The 17,857-nt window shown below is 46.6% G+C and overlaps 1 protein-coding gene across 1 annotated transcript; it reads left to right on the plus strand.

Annotated features, from left to right (window-relative positions):
• Nucleotides 1-867: 867 nt before the first annotated feature.
• LOC134485847 (protein NYNRIN-like) lies at nt 868-17,532 on the plus strand. The gene is made up of 2 exons (XM_063282839.1): nt 868-1,639; nt 17,363-17,532. Exons 1-2 carry the CDS (start codon nt 869-871, stop codon nt 17,450-17,452), a joined length of 861 nt encoding a protein of 286 aa, XP_063138909.1. The 5' UTR covers nt 868; the 3' UTR covers nt 17,453-17,532.
• Nucleotides 17,533-17,857: the final 325 nt, after the last annotated feature.

Genomic DNA, 17,857 nt, shown 5'->3' on the forward strand with positions numbered 1-17,857 from the left:
AGGAGGCAGAACAACATGACTGCCTACAAATCCTCGCAGAAGTACATGGAACCAGGCCGGACCTATCGGACCAGCCTCTTCAGAATGCTGACCACACATGGTACACGGATGGCAGCAGCTTCTTGGCAAAGGGAGAGCGAAAGGCTGGAGCTGCGGTCACTACGGAGGACAAAGTAATTTGGGCGAAAGCCCTGCCTGCTGGTACCTCCGCACAACGGGCTGAACTCATCGCCTTGACTCAGGCGCTCAAGATGGCAAAAGGTAAGAGGCTAAATGTATATACAGACAGCCGTTATGCCTTTGCCACGGCACACATCCACGGGGAGATCTACCGGAGGCGGGGGCTGCTCACATCTGAGGGTAAAGATATTAAAAATAAGGCTGAAATTCTGGCCCTCTTAGAAGCCCTATTCTTGCCCAAAAGACTGAGTATTATGTATTGTCCAGGACACCAGAAAGAGCACAACCCAGAGGCACGAGGAAACCGGCTGGCCGATGCCACGGCGCGAGAAGCGGCCATGAGCAAACAAATCTTGCCCTTAAATAGCCCAGACCAACCCACGCCCCCACCAGTGGGACAAACCAGTTGGGTTTATGCCCATGAGGACATAGAGCTCCTAGAAAAAATGGGGGCCATCTACCACCCTCAACTAAAACAGTGGGTCTACAAAGGAAAGACAGTTATGCCAATAAAAATGACTTTTGAATTGATCTCCTTTTTACACAAATTAACCCATTTGGGGTTTAAGAAGATGAAAACCTTACTAGATCGGGAAGAGATAAATCTGTGGTTTTTGAATCTGGACAAAGCGATACAAAAGGTGACTGAGAGTTGCAAAGCGTGCGCTCAGGTTTTCCGGGAAGGACCATGATTGGACAAGGAGTTCGTCCTAGGGGACACCGTCCCGACATCCATTGGGAAATTGATTTTACTGAAATTAAACCAGGTATGTATGGATACAAGTATCTCCTAGTGTTTGTAGACACCTTCTCAGGATGGGTCGAAGCCTTCCCCACAAAGCACGAGACTGCAAAAATGGTCACCAAGAAGCTCCTCGAGGAAATCTTTCCCAGGTATGGCATGCCTCAAGCGTTGGGGTCGGACAACGGGCCCGCTTTCGTCTCCCAAGTAAGTCAGTTGGTGGCCAAATTGCTGGGGATTGATTGGAAATTACATTGTGCCTATAGACCCCAGAGTTCAGGTCAGGTAGAACGCATGAATAGAACAATTAAGGAGACTTTATCCAAACTTACGCTTGCAACTGGCTCAGAGGATTGGGTGGCCCTCCTTCCCCTAGTTCTATATCGGGCCCGGAATACCCCGGGCCCCCATGGTCTAACTCCTTTTGAAATAATGTATGGAGCACCACCCCCATTTGTCCATTTCTTTGATTCAAACATTGCTGATTTTGCTGACAGCCCTTCTCTGAGGGCCCATTTACAGGCCCTACAGATTGTGCAGAGAGACGTCTGGAGACCTTTGGCCGCTGCTTACCAGGACAAGCTTGAGCATCTGGTGGTGCCACACCCGTTCCAGATTGGAGACACCGTGTGGGTGCGCAGACACCTGACCAAGAATCTCGAGCCACGGTGGAAAGGACCCTACACCGTCCTCCTGACTACCCCGACCGCCCTAAAGGTAGACAGAGTCGCGGCTTGGATCCACGCATCACACGTCAAGGCAGTCCGGTCTGAGGAATTGACTAATCACAACACTACACCCCAGACATGGAGAGTTCAGCGCACTCCAAACCCCTTAAAATTAAAACTCCTACGTGGCTCCTCCTAGTCCTTTTGTGGCCTAGAGTCAGTGGGGGAATAAGCCCCCACCACATTTATAACATTACCTGGATAGTCACTAATCTCATGACAGGAAGGCTGGCTAATGCTACCTCCGTAAGGGGGACGCTGGCCGATGCCTTCCCCCCCTTATACTTTGACCTTTGTGATGTGATAGACTACAAGTGGGAGCCTGGCACTACCCATAATTGGCATCCCTCAACCACCTACTATGGTTGCAGTCCGGCTTCCTACAGCAAAGAGATCTACGTTTGCCCTGGACACAGAGTGAGCCGGCAGTGCGGAGGGCCGGGGAATGGGTACTGTGCCCAGTGGGGATGTGAGACTACTGGGGATGCGTATTGGAAGCCATCCTCATCTTGGGACCTGATAACTCTGAAACGAGACGGTCGGCTTCCTTACACCTTGTGTAAACGGGGCTCGAAATGCAATCCCCTCGTCCTCCACTTCACCGACTCAGGTAGAAGAGCGACCTGGGACGGGCCCAAATCTTGGGGCCTGCGCTTATACGTCACAGGGACCGATCCGGTGGGTCTGTTCTCTCTAAATAGACAAGTCTCTCCCCTGGCCACTCGACCCATTGGACCCAACCTAGTTCTACCAGATCAGAAGCCTCCCTCGCTCCCGGCACAAGCCCAACCCCCGTCATTGCCTAAGGTCACCCAGGCCCCTGGTAGTACTCCTACAAGCCCCTTCTCCACAACGGGGGGCTCCACCATTTTGATCTCCCCATCGCCAGGCACCGGGGATCGATTATTCAATTTGGTGGCTGGTGCATATCTGGCTCTCAACTATTCAGACCCTTTTAGGACTCAGGAGTGCTGGTTGTGCCTCGTTTCCGGTCCGCCCTATTATGAAGGGGTGGCAGTCATTGGAAATTATACCAACCTGACTGCTGCCCCAGACAGTTGTGCCAATACCCCCAGCCACAGACTAACTCTGCCCGAGGTCTCGGGACGAGGGCTCTGCTTGGGGAATGTACCCCACACACACCAGACCCTCTGCAACACCACTCAGAAGATTCCCATCGGGAACTACTTCCTGGCAGCCCCAAAAGGCACATACTGGGCCTGCAATACCGGACTAACACCCTGTATCTCAGCCACAGTCCTCAACCAATCCTCTGACTATTGTGTATTAGTAGAAATTTGGCCCAAAGTCACCTACCATGAATCCGAGTATATATACTCGTTTTTTGAGAGACAGACTCGTTTCCGACGAGAGCCTGCCACCCTGACTTTAGCTTTACTCCTAGGAGGAATCACCTTGGGGGGAGTGGCCTCGGGTATAGGGACCGGGACCACTGCACTCATTGAAACTGGCCATTTCCGTCAGTTACAAGCAGCCATGAATGCAGATCTTAAAGCTATAGAAGAGTCTGTGAGTGCATTAGAAAAGTCCTTAACATCGTTGTCTGAAGTGGTCCTCCAAAATAGACGAGGGCTAGATATGTTGTTCCTCCGCGAGGGTGGATTATGTGCTGCTCTAAAAGAAGAGTGCTGTTTCTATGCAGACCATACTGGAATAGTAAGAGATAATATGGCTAAGCTTCGAGAACGCCTGGCCCAAAGACAAAAACTGTTTGATTCCCAACAGGGATGGTTCGAGGGGTGGTTTAACCGATCCCCTTGGTTTGCTACCCTCCTGTCTACCCTGATGGGACCCCTAATTATTCTTCTCCTAATTCTTCTTTTTGGACCCTGCATCCTTAATAGGCTGGTACAGTTCATGAGGGATAGACTTTCAGTCATTCAGACCCTTGTACTAACGCAGCAGTACCATAGGCTGAGACAACAAGAGACAGAAATTTCTTGACCAAGTCGAGTGAAAGATTTCACTCAAAGTTAGCAAAAAAAAAAAAAATGGGGGAATGAAAGACCCCAGCTTAGCAGCAGTAACGCCATTTTGCAAGGCTGACTTAAGATAACTGGTTCAGGGAAAGGTTAGAACACTGAGTACACAGCGGCTGCCAAGCAGGAGATGTTTGGTTAAAGGCCTGGCAACAGGACAACTGCGGTTGAGCACCTGACAATAAGAAAAGCCCCGGGAGAGGTCCCACACCCTGGTGGGGGGCCGAGTCAGTTGTTATGTTTCAGGAAGGTAGCTAGGAAACTTGCCCCCGGGCTGAACCCTTGGGGGGCCGAGTCAGCCGTTATGTTTCAGGAAGGTAGCTAGGAAATATTAGAATCCACCAATTATATCCCTGTAACCATGCATCTGCTTCTGTATGCTTGCTTCTGCTCCCCAAAATCCTATAAAAAGCCCATCCTTGGTTCCGTGGGGCGCGCCAGTCCCCCGAGTGACTGAAGCGCCCACAGGTACCTGTGTATCCCGACAATAAATCAAATCCTCTTGCTGATTGCATCCTGTGGTGTCTCGGTCTGGTCATTGAAGTTGGAGGGTCTCCATCCCGAGGGAAAGTTCTCCCAGAGAGCTTTTCATGGTAAGAACAACAGCATATACAAAAGCCAGGTACACGTATTTATAATTCCAGGACTTGGGAGGCTGATGTAGCAGAATCATGAGTTTGAGGCCAGCCTTATTCATATGGTGAATGCCAAACCAGTTGGGCTACACACCACAATAGCTTGTCTAAAAGCACACACACATACACACACACACACACACACACACACACACACACACACACACACACACAGAGAGAGAGAGAGAGAGAGATAAATTAATTTCAGTGCCTGCTTCTGTATGTTAAATTCTCTGTATTAGCACAGCACACTATTTTAAGCACAGTTCTTTCCAATAACTTTTTTCTTCCTTAGATTATTAAGTAGCAAATAAAAAAGGCACTATAAACCCAGTGAAAGACTACAAAATAATGGTAGAAGCTTGAAACTGAGTTATTTCCTGGACTTCAGGTGATTTCTGAACAAGGGACCTATGGTATGGTTTGGATCGTAGGTTAAATGGACATGGATTGGTCCCCAGCCTATAGTAGCATTAGAAAATGGTAGGCCTCAGGAGCTGGGGCCAGTGGAAGGAAGCTAGCTTAATAAGAGCTGGCACCAGAGAAGTATACTAGGACCAACACTGCTTCTGTCATCTCATCCACCCTGCTAAGGTCATTTTTTATTGGATATTTTTAATTTACATTTCAAATGTTATCCCCTTTCCCCATTTCCTGCCCATAAAGCTCCTATCCCATTCCCCCACCCCTTCCTGTCTCCCCACCCTCATATTCCCTTACACTGGGAGCTTAAAGCCTTGGCAAGACCAAGGACTTCTCCTCCCATTGGTACCCAACAGGCCATCCTCTGCTACATATGCAGCTGGAGCCATGGGTCTGTCCATGTGTACTCTTTGGATGGTGGTTTAGTCCCTGGGAGCTCTGGTTGGTTGGCATTGTTGTTCTTATGGGGTTGCAAACCCCTTCAGCTCCTTCAATCCTTTCTCTAACTGCTCCATTGGGAACATTTTTTTAAAGTTAATATTTACTAGTTTTAACAGCAGTATTAACATCTACAATATCTTATAAACTGGATAGCTCATTAAATTGTTCCATTTATTCTAGTGGGTGTTTTTAAATTAGTTATCCAGGATGTTCTAGTTAGAGAATCCTATAAATAGCAATTAATCCTGATTCCCCCTCCCCTTCGAATGTTTATTTATCGCATTAATATCTTGGCAGAACTTGCAGCACCACTGTATTTAATTAAAATAAAACAAAGCAGAAAACAGAGTAAATCAGACTGGATAATTTTGGAAAAAATATGAAAAAAAACTTAGTTAAAGAGGAGACCAGAAAAACACATTTTACAATCATCTAGAGTGAGCAGCTAGAATCAGATGAGAAAGAAGCTTATCTGGTTGGTCACCCTGATCCTGCTGTCACTGTTGGATGGCAAAAATGGCTGCCTCAGCACTGGCCCAGAACAACACCAACGGCAAGTCCCTCAAACCCGGTGGATCCCAACCTGTGAGCTGCAACCCCTATGTGTTTCACATACCAGATATCTTCTATATGAGATATTTAAGTATGATTCATTACAGTAGCAAGTTCACAGCTATGAAGTAGCGATGAAACAATTTTATGATTGGGGGTCTCAGAATTAGGAGGACTAAAATCCACTGTTTCTGCCTTCCCTGCTATCACTGGATCCCAGGTGGCCAGAGTGGCTCCTGGTCTGTCCTCACTGTGTTATTTGCTGACTAGGTTTTCCTTCAGTCTGTCTGACTGGGTAAGCCTATGTCATATGTACATGGCAAAGATGGGCAAAGTTCATTTTTTTTTGACTGCCTGGAGTTTTCAACTAATGAGAAACTTGTCAACATAAGAGCCAGAGTTTACATGTTAAGCAGAAGACAGACCAGAGTATTCCACACTCACCAAAACACACTGGATAGGGCAGCAATAGAAACAGTGTGTCGTACACTGTTCCTTACATTAACTGCAATCCCTACAATAGTTTACTGATAACTATATTCCTCATTGTATCCCCATAATTATATAAATGGCAGTTCTATTTACTTCTGGCCTACCAAGGGTCAATTGCTGGCATGGTGGTTTTAGTAAAAGGTGGATTGAAATCAGAGTGGAGCTCATGGTACGGCCCTTGCCTAGCATGCACAGTGATCCAAGTTGTGTGCCCAGTTGTGTGGGAGAAAGGAGAGAGTACTCCCTTTTTTGTCAAAGGCATTTATAGCATATGTGCTGAAAGTTAAAAGGTGATTCAGTAATATAAAATATCAGATGATGTGAACAAGTTTCCTCATGTCGGATTGCTTCCTTGCATTTCAAATCATATCCGACTTGACCTTATTTGGTTCAGTCTTCAGTCTTGATAGTATTGGGTCTGTGTGCATGTGTTTGCATAGCTGAGATTTCTAGTGTATACATAAAGTTATCTTATGCCATACCTTTCTCTTGCTGCTCTGTGTGTATACATGTGTATATGTGTGGGCATGCATATATGGGTACCTATGTGTGCAGCTGAGTGTGTGTGTGTGTGTGTGTGTGTGTGTGTGTGTGTGTGTGTGTGTGTGTTGCTATTCTCCTCCTCTCCTTCCTCCCCTTTCCTAACGGTCATCTCCCTTATCTCCCTTCCACAGTCTTCTGGAGGTGTCACCTCTCCTGTCAGGACCCGCATCCTCTAACCTAACATATAACTGTCAATCAAGGGCTTCTCTTTTTGTCTTATGTTGAATTCACTGCGCCTTTCCTGTGGTTTGGGTATCTTGCTAACGGCCTCCAACTTCCTCTTACTTGATTTAAAACCTGTTTTGCCTCAGTGAATCAGCAGGTTACGTGCATGAGACAAGGGTAAGGGCACAGCCATGAGAGACCTGAAGTTTCCCATCTGCAGCCTGACAGGATGGGCCAGGCCCCCTGGAATACCCCTCCTCTGTCATCTTGACAATTCCTGCCCCCACAGCAGCCCATTTAATTCATTTACTTTGATTTTATGGAAGACATTCTCCAGTAGGTCCTCAGGGAAAAGATGTTTGAAATACACACATTTATACATAGTTCTTGATTTAGTATGTTTTTATTTGGTCTTCATATTAATAGACATTTCAACAGGGCCAAGGAAGGAAATATTTTTTTCTTTCAGAATTTTGGAGCCATTTCTATTCTGTTGAGAAAGCTGAAACTGATCTGGGGTTGCTGGTCATACCTGACCTAGCACACAAGGGCTGGAGGCAGGAGGATTGTTGTGACCTCAAGGCCAGCCTGGGTTACATAGTGAGTTCTATTCTAGTCTAGACCATAGAGTTAAGAGTGTCTCAAAAAGCAAACAAAAGAGACAGGCATAGTGGGACACACCTTTAATACCAGCATTTGGGAGGCAGAAGCTGGTGGATCTCTATGAGCTCAAGGCCAGCCTGGTCTACATGTGAAGTTCCAGCATAGCCAGGACTCAGTAGAGAGTCCCTGCCTGAAAAAATTAAGCAAGCAAACAAAAGTTGCAGCCATTTTTAATTCCTTAACACTTCTCTATCCTCCCTTCCTCCCTCCTTCCCTCCTTCCCTCCCTCCCTCCCTCCCTCCCTCTCTCTCTTTTGATGTCTATAATCTTACAGTTTCACAAGATATCAGTGTGCATCTGTCTCTACCCACCTGTCTGAAACAAGGAATACTTCTGCCTACATTCTCTTACATTTTCTGATGTTTCCTCCTTGACTTCCTTCCTCCTTGAGTTTTCTCTGACTCCCTGGGACTTCTGTTCTTTGGAACACTGATACTTTCTCATTTCTTTCTGTCTTCTGAGAACATCTGTTGGTCCTTCAGAGAGCTTCTCAACTTCATTTTTTTTTATTTTTGGAGAAAAGCTGATCATAGATTCATGGGAAATAGCTTAACTAGCAGAACCATGTCACTGAGTTAGACACAGAGGTCAGTCCACAGCAGGAAGCAGCCACATTGCAAGGAGAGGGCCTTTAGAACAGAACACTTTAGGTTTCTTTACAGGGCTTTCTTTGTTTGCTTACTCTGTTTTCTCTTTTCATTTGAAATTCTCTCTGGTATTTGTCAATCTTTAGTTGATTTATTTTATTTTATTTATCTGTTTGTTTGTTTATTGAGGCAGGGATTTTCTGTGTATCTCCGGCCATCCTGGAACTCACTCTGTAGACCATGCTGGTCTCCAGCTCAGAGGTTCACTGCTTCAGTTTCCCAAGTGCTGAGATTAGAGGCACACACCACCACTGTCCACTTAAGTTGTTTTATTCTTATTCATGGTTATCTGGGGAGTCAGGGATTGGGGAGATGGGTCAGCGGTTAAGAACACTGACTGCTCTTCCAGAGGTCCTGAGTTCAATTCCCAGCAACCACATAGTGGCTCACAACCATCTGTAATGAGATCTGATGCCCTATTCTGCTCTGTCTAGAGACAGCTACAGTGTGCTTATATATAATAAATAAATAAATCTTTAAAAATAATAAAACTAATAATAAATCTTAAAAACAAAATAGAGCTTGCTCATGGATTAAAACATTTATTTTAATCATTTGATAACCTTAGAACACTTGCAGCGAGCACATTACCTGAAAATGCTCTACAAGGAGGAGGAAGTAACTTTTTGGTAGTGGAATAAAAGCAGTACTAACCATTACAACAAACACTCCCATATTATATTTTATAATTTATATTAATGCTGAACTTTCGTCTTGCTCTCTACAACACTGGTAGATGTGTGTTTTTCTACCTTATAGGGGTTAAGAGATGGGTCCCAGTTTCTCAAAACAGGCAAGCGACAGGGTTGAAGCTCAGGACTGCTACCTCCCCAAACCCTCTTAACCGTGTGAGCTTCTCTAGGAGAGCAGGCCAGCCCAGGAGAAGGTCCCCTTTTCATCTGACTCCTCCAGTTTTGCACATTTTCTTTTTTTTATTCAAAAATCATAATTCATTTTTTTTACAATGAATCCTTTTTATACTGGATGTTTTCTTTACTTACATTTCAAATGTTCTCCCCTCTCCCAATCTGAGGGGAAATCTTACCCTTCCGTTGTATCCTTTAGTGAGCGCTGCCCATATTTATTAACTAAGTGTGTTGTTGTTGTAAAAATATAAAAATAAAATCAATAGTTGTCTATTTCCCCGCTCAGTCCGCACCGCGGTGTCCCAAGATATCTGCTAGATATCTTGGCAGACACACATCTCAGCCGCACACTTTCTTACACTTAAACACTCACATAAAAGAACACACAACACAATAATCTTTGACCCAATTGGTAAGATATAATTGCCCACTTAAACATACAAAGCCCGGTACCATCCATCCCTTAGGAACATTGATAACAACCTGTAAATACACAGAGCAGAATCTTAACATCACCTGCCATAGCTTCTCCCCCCTCTCTCTCCTCTGTCTCCTCCTCCTCCTTCAAACTTCTCTCCCACCCATCCTTCCTTCTCCTCCAATGACAGGCCTCCTTCTATCCTGTACCTGCCCCTCACCTGTACTTTACAAATTCAATGGGGAGAAGTTTCTGGTGAAGTCACCTGAGTCCTGAGTACGTCACTAGGCAGCTGTCCTTGGGGCAGTGGAATTAGCATCAAAATACAGATACCTTCAGGGCAACCACAACATTTCCCCCTTTTTGTCCAGTTAAAAAGCTTTTTCACTTATATATAAATTGAGTACAATTATTACCATTCTACAATTTATAAAGCATATGATATACTCAACACCCAGTCCATCACTATATCAGTTAGACAGAACATTTAGTTCTTCATTCCAGCTTGAGAAAGTCTTAAAATCTATATTATACCTTGGCTAGCTTGTATACTATCTGACAACTATCTAATAAAATATGTATATTCAGAGTTATACAGCCTGATGGGCTATGAGACTATAATCAGTCTTCAACCCCGTCAGAAATCTGAGAATGACCAAATATCTATACACATAGGAAGCCTAACAGGGCTTCCAGAACTGAGAGGTTGTAGAGACAAATCTCCACTAGCACAGTCCCTGTGCCATCTGTTGTTGTAAAAATATAAAAATAAAATGAATAGTTGTCTTATTTCCCCGCTCGGTCTGCACCAGCGTCTACCCTGGCAAACATTCATCTTTCAGAATGGAAAGCACGCTGCATTCATCAGAATGTAGACTAGAGACCCGCCCTGTTTATTTAGACACACTATCACACTGGCAAGAGCACCTATGGGATCTTAAGCCTAGGACGAGGTCTTCCTCTACGTCTTACGTTTTTTTGTTTTTTTTTTTTTAACATAAGAACATTTAAAACATAGTGTGAAATATTATTTTGGCGTACACCTTTCCATACACAAGAGTATTTCAGTAAAAACTGACTTTTCCGTCCCTGGTGGCAGAGAATGCGGTCCTTCCTCATTTCTCCCTCGAAGCTCCATTGCCAAGGTGGAGATAAAATTCCACGCGGCCTCGCTGGGAAGATCGAGATAAAAAGTTTCACGTAAGACTTTGGCGTCTTTGATCTTTGTCTTGTATAAACTGCTTCCCCTGCAGAACACCAGCACGAGCTAGATCTCTTGGAATTCCACACAGCTACAAAATATTTACCCCAACTGAGCCAAATGATCAGACTAGCTCGTGGTGTTGCGTGTGTGCGTGTGTGTGTGTGTGTGTGTGTGTGTGTGTGTGTGTGTGTGGCTGCTACACGCCCCACCCCCCATAGATCTAATCTGAGCTAGGAAATGAAAATGTTAATAAATGAGAGAATGGTGGTATAGCTCCGTGGTAGAACCCTCCCGGTTGCATCTGTGACCCCTGTTTCATACCCAGCACTACAAATGTATAGATAGGCTCAAAGTGAAATTCTTAACTTTTTTTTTTTTCGTAGCTGGGGACAGAACCCAGGGCCTTGTGCTTGCTATGCAAGCGCTCTACCACTGAGCTAAATCCCCAACCCTGTTGTTTGTTTTTGAGACACGATCTCATTGTGTAGCCCTGGATGGCCTACACCAGGCTGGGGTTTGAATCTACTGAGATCCCCCCCACTACTGCCTCCCAAGTGCTGGAATTAAGGACATAGGCAGCTACACTTATTTTTTGCTTTTTCCATGACTTTTTTTTTTCTAATTTTGAAATTAGCAAAACTATTTTTAAAAGACCGGTTCATATGACTATATAACAAATTATTCCTTGTGATAAACAGCCTTGTAAGCAAAAGGAATCCTGGGAAGATTTCATCAAAAACTAAAACTATACAGTAGAAAAATGGGTGAAGAACCAAAATAAATTTGGTGAGTTAGCTCATCAAAAAAAGGAAGTGAAAATACCACTATTTGCATTTTTTCTTTTCTGTACCGTTTTTAAAATGTAGTTTATTTATGTGTTTGGTGTTTGATTCGTATGGGTGTTTTGCCTGCATGTATGTCTGTGCACCAGGTTCATGCAGTGCCCGGAGAGGCCAGAAGAGGGCAGTAGATACCCTGAGACCATTACAGACAATTGAGGTTGCTGCCCTTTGGGTGCTGGGAATTGAACCTGCATCTTCTAGAACAGTCACTAATGCTCTTAACCACAAATCCAACTCACTCGAATCCCTTCAATAGTTTTGTCTTTTTACGTTAGCCTACAAAGCAGTGGGCCTCATTATGACCTTTCATACATGAATGTCTTTATACATCGTGTTCTTCAGGCATAAGCTTTTTATCCTTGGAAAACGGCCATGTTATGCTTCATGTATTTCTAGCTAGGGATGGCAAAAAGCATGTGACACAGCTTCTGACGCTCACACCTGTGTGGCACATGTTGATTCATCAATGATCAAGAGCAGGAAACACTCTGTAAAGAGCTGTTTTCACTAGTTTAAGACAAGTAAAGACAGCGCGTTTTCCCGTAACTTTCAGGTTCGTTTTCTGGCGCAAAGAGGCACTAGCATTTGCTACAGGATAAGTAAATAGTTTTTGCATGTGTGGCCTCTGACACCAGAGGAGGCAGGGGCTAAAGGGGTTGTGTCTTCTTTAGATATGCGGTAATACTATTTTTAGCCACATAGAGTTGAGCCTTCCTTTCTAGTCCCTACAATGAATTGAAAGACCCCAGCTTAGCAGCAGTAACGCCATTTTGCAAGGCTGTACTTAAGATGACTGGTTCAGGGAAAGGTTAGAACACTGAGTACACAGCGGCTGCCAAGCAGGATGTGTTTGGTTGAAGGCCTGGCAACAGGACGACTTCGGTTGAGCACCTGACAATGAAAAAAAAGCCCCGAGAGAGGTCCCACACCCTGGTGGGGGGCCGAATCAGTCGTTATGTTCCAAGAAGGTAGCTAGGAAACTTGCCCCCGGGCTGAACCCTTGGGGGGCCGAGTCAGCCGTTATGTTTCAGGAAGGTAGCTAGGAAACTTGCCCCCGGGCTAAACCCTTGCCATATTAGAATCCACCAATTATATCCCTGTAACCATGCATCTGCTTCTGTATGCTTGCTTCTGCTCCCCAAAATCCTATAAAAGCCCATCCTTGGTTCCGTGGGGCGCGCCAGTCCCCCGAGTGACTGAAGCGCCCGCAGGTGCCTGTGCCTGTGTATCCCGACAATAAACCAAATCCTCTTGCTGATTGCATCCTGTGGTGTCTCGGTCTGGTCTTTGGAGTTAGAGGATCTCCATCCCGAGGGAAAGTTCTCCCTGAGAGCTTTTCATTTGGTGCGTTGGCCGGGAATGGAGATCCTCCACCCAGGGACAACCGACCACCCACTGGGAGGTAAGCCGGCCGGCGTCTGTCTGATTCTGTCTCGTTCTGCCTTATTCTGTCTGTTCTGTGAACGCTCAGCCAGGTCTGTTCTGTGAGCGCTCAGCCAGGTTCTGTGAGCACTCAGCCAGGTCTGTTCTGTGAGCGCTCAGCCAGGTCTGTTCTGTGAGCGCTCAGCCAGGTCTGTTCTGTGAGCGCTCAGCCAGGTTGTTTGGAATTTGGGTGGGACGAAGAAGGAGCTGACGAGCTCGGACTTCTCGCCCCGCAGCCCTGGAAGACGTTCCAAGGGTGTTAGGGGCCCGACTTTTCGGGGCCCAATCTGGGAGAGGAGAAAGATCCGGACTAACGGCACCTCTGTCTGTATTTTTGGCTTTCAGAGGGCCCCGGACCTTTGCCACCTCCATCTGACTTTTGCTTTCAGTTTGGTACCAAAGCCGTGCAGCACGCCTGTCTGTTGTTTGTTTGACTGTTGGTGTTGTTTGTTTTCTCTGTGTTCTAATCTTCCTTAGAACTAACATGGGACAGTCCCTAACAATGCCCCTAAGTCTCACTCTTGATCATTAGAAAGACGTCCACGACCGGGCACACAACCAGTCCGTCGAGGTTAAAAAAGGAAAATGACAGACTCGGAGCGGGATGGCCAGTGAATGGCACATTTAATAAGATCATTATTTTACAGGTTAAAGATTGGGTCGTCCACGGACATCCTGACCAGGTTTCTTATATTATCACTTGAGAGAGTCTCGCCTTAATCCCCCCCCCGGGCGGAACCCTTCGTGGACCCGAATTGGCCTCCCCTCAACCCCCAGCCTGTCCCCTCGGCCCCGCCCGGTCTGCCGGCCACGTCTTCCTCTCTCTACCTTTGTGAAATCAGAGCCTTCTAAGAAACCTGTCCTCCCGGCAGACCCAAACTCCCCTCTCATAGATCTTCTTCTCTCTGACAGGCCCGGCTGAAACGGAGGAGGCAGAGCCGCCGGCCAGATCAGTTGCCGGGCCACAGTCTGATAAGGGTTTCTCCCCTGTCGCAGGGAGATTACACAATAAGCGCGAGGTGATGCCAGATTCAACCTCCCAGGCTTTCCCACTTAGACAGGGAACCGGTGGCCAGACCCAATACTGGCCGTTTTCAGCAGCTGACATTTACAATTGGAAACAACACAACCCTTCTTTCTCCAAAGATCCGGTGGCACTCACCGACCTAATAGAATCTGTTTTACTTACCCACCAGCCTACTTGGGATGACTGCCAACAGCTCTTACAGGCCCTCTTAACCTCAGAAAAAAAAAAAAACAAAGAGTGTTCCTAGAGGCCAGAAGGCATGTTCTGGGAGATGATGGGCGTCCCACCCAGCTGCCTGAGGACCAAACTGAGATTTTAATACAGCTGAAGGTAAGGGACACCTACGCCTTTATCGCCAGTTGCTTCTAGCGGGTCTCCGAGGGGCTATACGACGCCCTACTAATTTGGCTCAGGTAAAACAGGTATTACAGGAAGCAGGGGAAACTCCCTCTGCCTTTCTAGAGAGACTTAAGGAGGCCTACCATATGTACACTCCCTATGACCCAGATGACCCAGGACAAATGACGAGTGTCTCTATGTCCTTCATCTGGCAGGCTGCTCCAGATATCAGGACTAAGTTACAGAGGTTAGAAAATTTGCAGGGCTATACATTACAGGATTTACTTAAAGAAGCTAAAAAGATTTTTAATAAGAGAGAGATAAAAAAAAAAAAAAACCAAAAAATTGAGTCAAATCTTGGCCACCGTAGTACAGGGCCAAGAAAGGAAGGGAGATAGGGGGGAGCTCGAAAGGGGCTGAAGCTGGATAAAGATCAATGTGCCTATTACAAAGAGAAAGGACACTGGGCCAGAGAGTGCCCCAAGAAGCCTGGCGGACCCCGAAAGCCTCGACCACGAACCTCCCTCTTGGCTCTAGATAAAGATTAGGGAGGTCAGGGCCAGGAGCCCCCCCCCTGAGCCCAGGGTAACGCTTAAAGTTGGGGGACAGCCGGTTACTTTCCTGGTAGACACAGGAGCCCAGCATTCAGTCCTCACTCAAGCTTCAGGACAACTCAGCGACCGGACGGCCTGGGTACAAAGAGCTACTGGTGAGAAACAATACCGATGGACTACGGACCGCCGGGTTCAGCTGGCTACTGGTAAGGTGACCCATTCCTTCTTACATGTTCCGGACTGCCCGTACCCTCTGCTGGGCCGTGACCTGGTCACCAAACTAAATTCATTTTGAGGAAAGAGGGGCCCAAATAACTGGCCCCCACGAAACTCCCCTTCAAGTTCTATAAATATAGACTATATGAACTGGGACAAGACAAGCCACAATCCCTAGAAATAGACACTTGGGTCACGAATTTTCCACTGGCTTGGGCAGAGACTGGTGGGTTGGGGTTGGCGCTCCAACAGCCCCCCTTAATTATACAGTTAAAGGCCACTACAACTCCAGTCTCCATAAAACAATACCCCCTGTCACATAAAGCTTATCAAGGTATAAGGCCTCACATTACGAGGCTTCTAGATCAAGGCATCCTAGTCCCCTGCCGGTCGCCTTGGAATACGCCTCTTCTGCCTGTTAAGAAACCCGGCACTGGAGATTATAGGCCAATACAAGACTTGAGAAAGGTCAATAAGAGGATAAAAGATATTCATCCGACTGTTCCAAACCCTTACAATTTGCTCAGTAACTGTTCATCGATGAGAAACAGGGGTATGCTAAAGGGGTCCTAACACAAAGGTTGGGACTCTGAAAACGCCCTGTGGCCTACCTGTCTAAGAAATTGGACCCTGTGGCCTCCGGCTGGCCACCGTGCCTAAAGATGGTGGCTGCTATTGCTGTCCTGATCAAGGACGCTGGAAAATTGACTTTGGGACAGCCACTCACCATCCTAGCACCCCACGCAGTGGAGGCCTTGGTAAAGCAGCCCCCAGACCGCTGGCTCTCTAATTCTCACACCAAGCCTTGTTACTAGATGCAGAACGGGTTCAGTTTGGGCCCGTAGTCGCCCTCAATCCTGCCACCTTGCTTCCTCTACCAGAGGAGGCAAAACAGCATGACTGACTACAAATCCTCGCAGAAGTACATGGAACCAGGCTGGACCTATCGGACCAGCCTCTTCAGAATGCTGACCACACATGGTACACGGATGACAACAGCTTCTTGGCAGAGGGAGAACAAAAGGCTGGAGCTGCGGTCACTACGGAGGACAAAGTGATTTGGGCGAAAGCCCTGCCTGCTGGTACCTCCGCACAACGGGCTGAACTCATCGCCTTGACTCAGGCGCTCAAGATGGCAAAAGGTAAGAGGCTAAATGTATATACAGACAGCCGTTATGCCTTTGCCACGGCACACATCCACGGGGAGATCTACTGGAGGCGGGGGCTGCTCACATCTGAAGATAAAGATATTAAAAATAAGGCTAAAATTCTGGCCCTCTTAGAAGCCCTATTCTTGCCCAAAAGACTGAGTATTATACATTGTCCAGGACACCAGAAAGGGCACAACCCAGAGGCACGAAGAAACCGGCTGGCCGATGCCACGGCGCGAAAAGCGGCCATGAGCAAACAAATCTTGCCCTTAAATAGCCCAGACCAACCCACGCCCCCACCAGTGGGACAAACCAGTTGGGTTTATGCCCATGAGGACATAGAGCTCCTAGAAAAAATGGGGGCCATCTACCACCCTCAACTAAAACAGTGGGTCTACAAAGGACTTTTGAATTGATCTCCTTTTTACATAAAAAGATAAAAACCTTACTAGATCGAGAAGAGATAAATCTGTGTTTTTTTTTTTTTTGAATTGGGACAAAGCGATACAAAAGGTGACTGAGAGTTACAAAGCGTGCGCTCAGGTTAACCCGGAAAGGACCATGATTGGACAAGGAGTTCGTCCTAGGGGACACCGTCCCGACATCCATTGGGAAATTGATTTTACTGAAATTAAACCAGGTATATATGGATACAAGTATCTCCTAGTGTTTGTAGACACCTTCTCAGGATGGGTCAAAGCCTTCCCCACGAAGCACGAGACTACAAAAATGATCACCAAGAAGCTCCTCGAGGAAATCTTTCCCAGGTATGACATGCCTCAAGCGTTGAGGTTGGACAACGGGCCCGCTTTCGTCTCCCAAGTAAGTCAGTTGGTGGCCAAATTGCTGGGGATTGATTGAAAATTACATTGTGCCTATAGACCCCAGAGTTCAGGTCAGGTAGAACGCATGAATAGAACAATTAAGGAGACTTTATCCAAACTTACGCTTACAACTGGCTCAAAGGATTGGGTGGCCCTCCTTCCCCTAGTTCTATATCGGGCCCGGAATACCCCGGGCCCTCATGGTCTAACTCCTTTTGAAATAATGTATGGAACACCACCCCCATTTGTCCATTTCTTTGATTCAAACATTGCTGATTTTGCTGACAGCCCTTCTCTGAGGGCCCATTTACAGGCCCTACAGATTGTACAGAGAGACGTCTGGAGACCTTTGGCCGCTGCTTACCAGGACAAGCTTGAACATCCGGTGGTGCCACACCCGTTCCAGATTGGAGACACCGTGTGGGTGCGCAGACACCAGACCAAAAATCTTGAGCCACGGTGGAAAGGACCCAAAACCTCCTCCTGACTACCCCGACCGCCCTAAAGATAGACGGAGTCTCGGCTTAGATCCACGCACCACACGTCAAGGCAGTCCGGTCTGAGGAATTGACTAATCACAACACTACACCCCAGACATGGAGAGTTCAGCGCACTCCAAACCCCTTAAAGTTAAAACTCCTACGTGGCTCCTCCTAGCCCTTTTGTGGCCTAGAGTCAGTGGGAGAATAAGCCCCCACCAGACAGAAATTTCTTGACCAAGTCGAGTGAAAGATTTCACTCAAAGTTAACAAAAAAAAATGGGGGAATGAAAGACCCCAGCTT

This window comes from Rattus norvegicus, chromosome 2 (assembly GCF_036323735.1).
Source record: "Rattus norvegicus strain BN/NHsdMcwi chromosome 2, GRCr8, whole genome shotgun sequence".
Classification (NCBI taxonomy): Eukaryota; Metazoa; Chordata; class Mammalia; order Rodentia; family Muridae; genus Rattus; species Rattus norvegicus.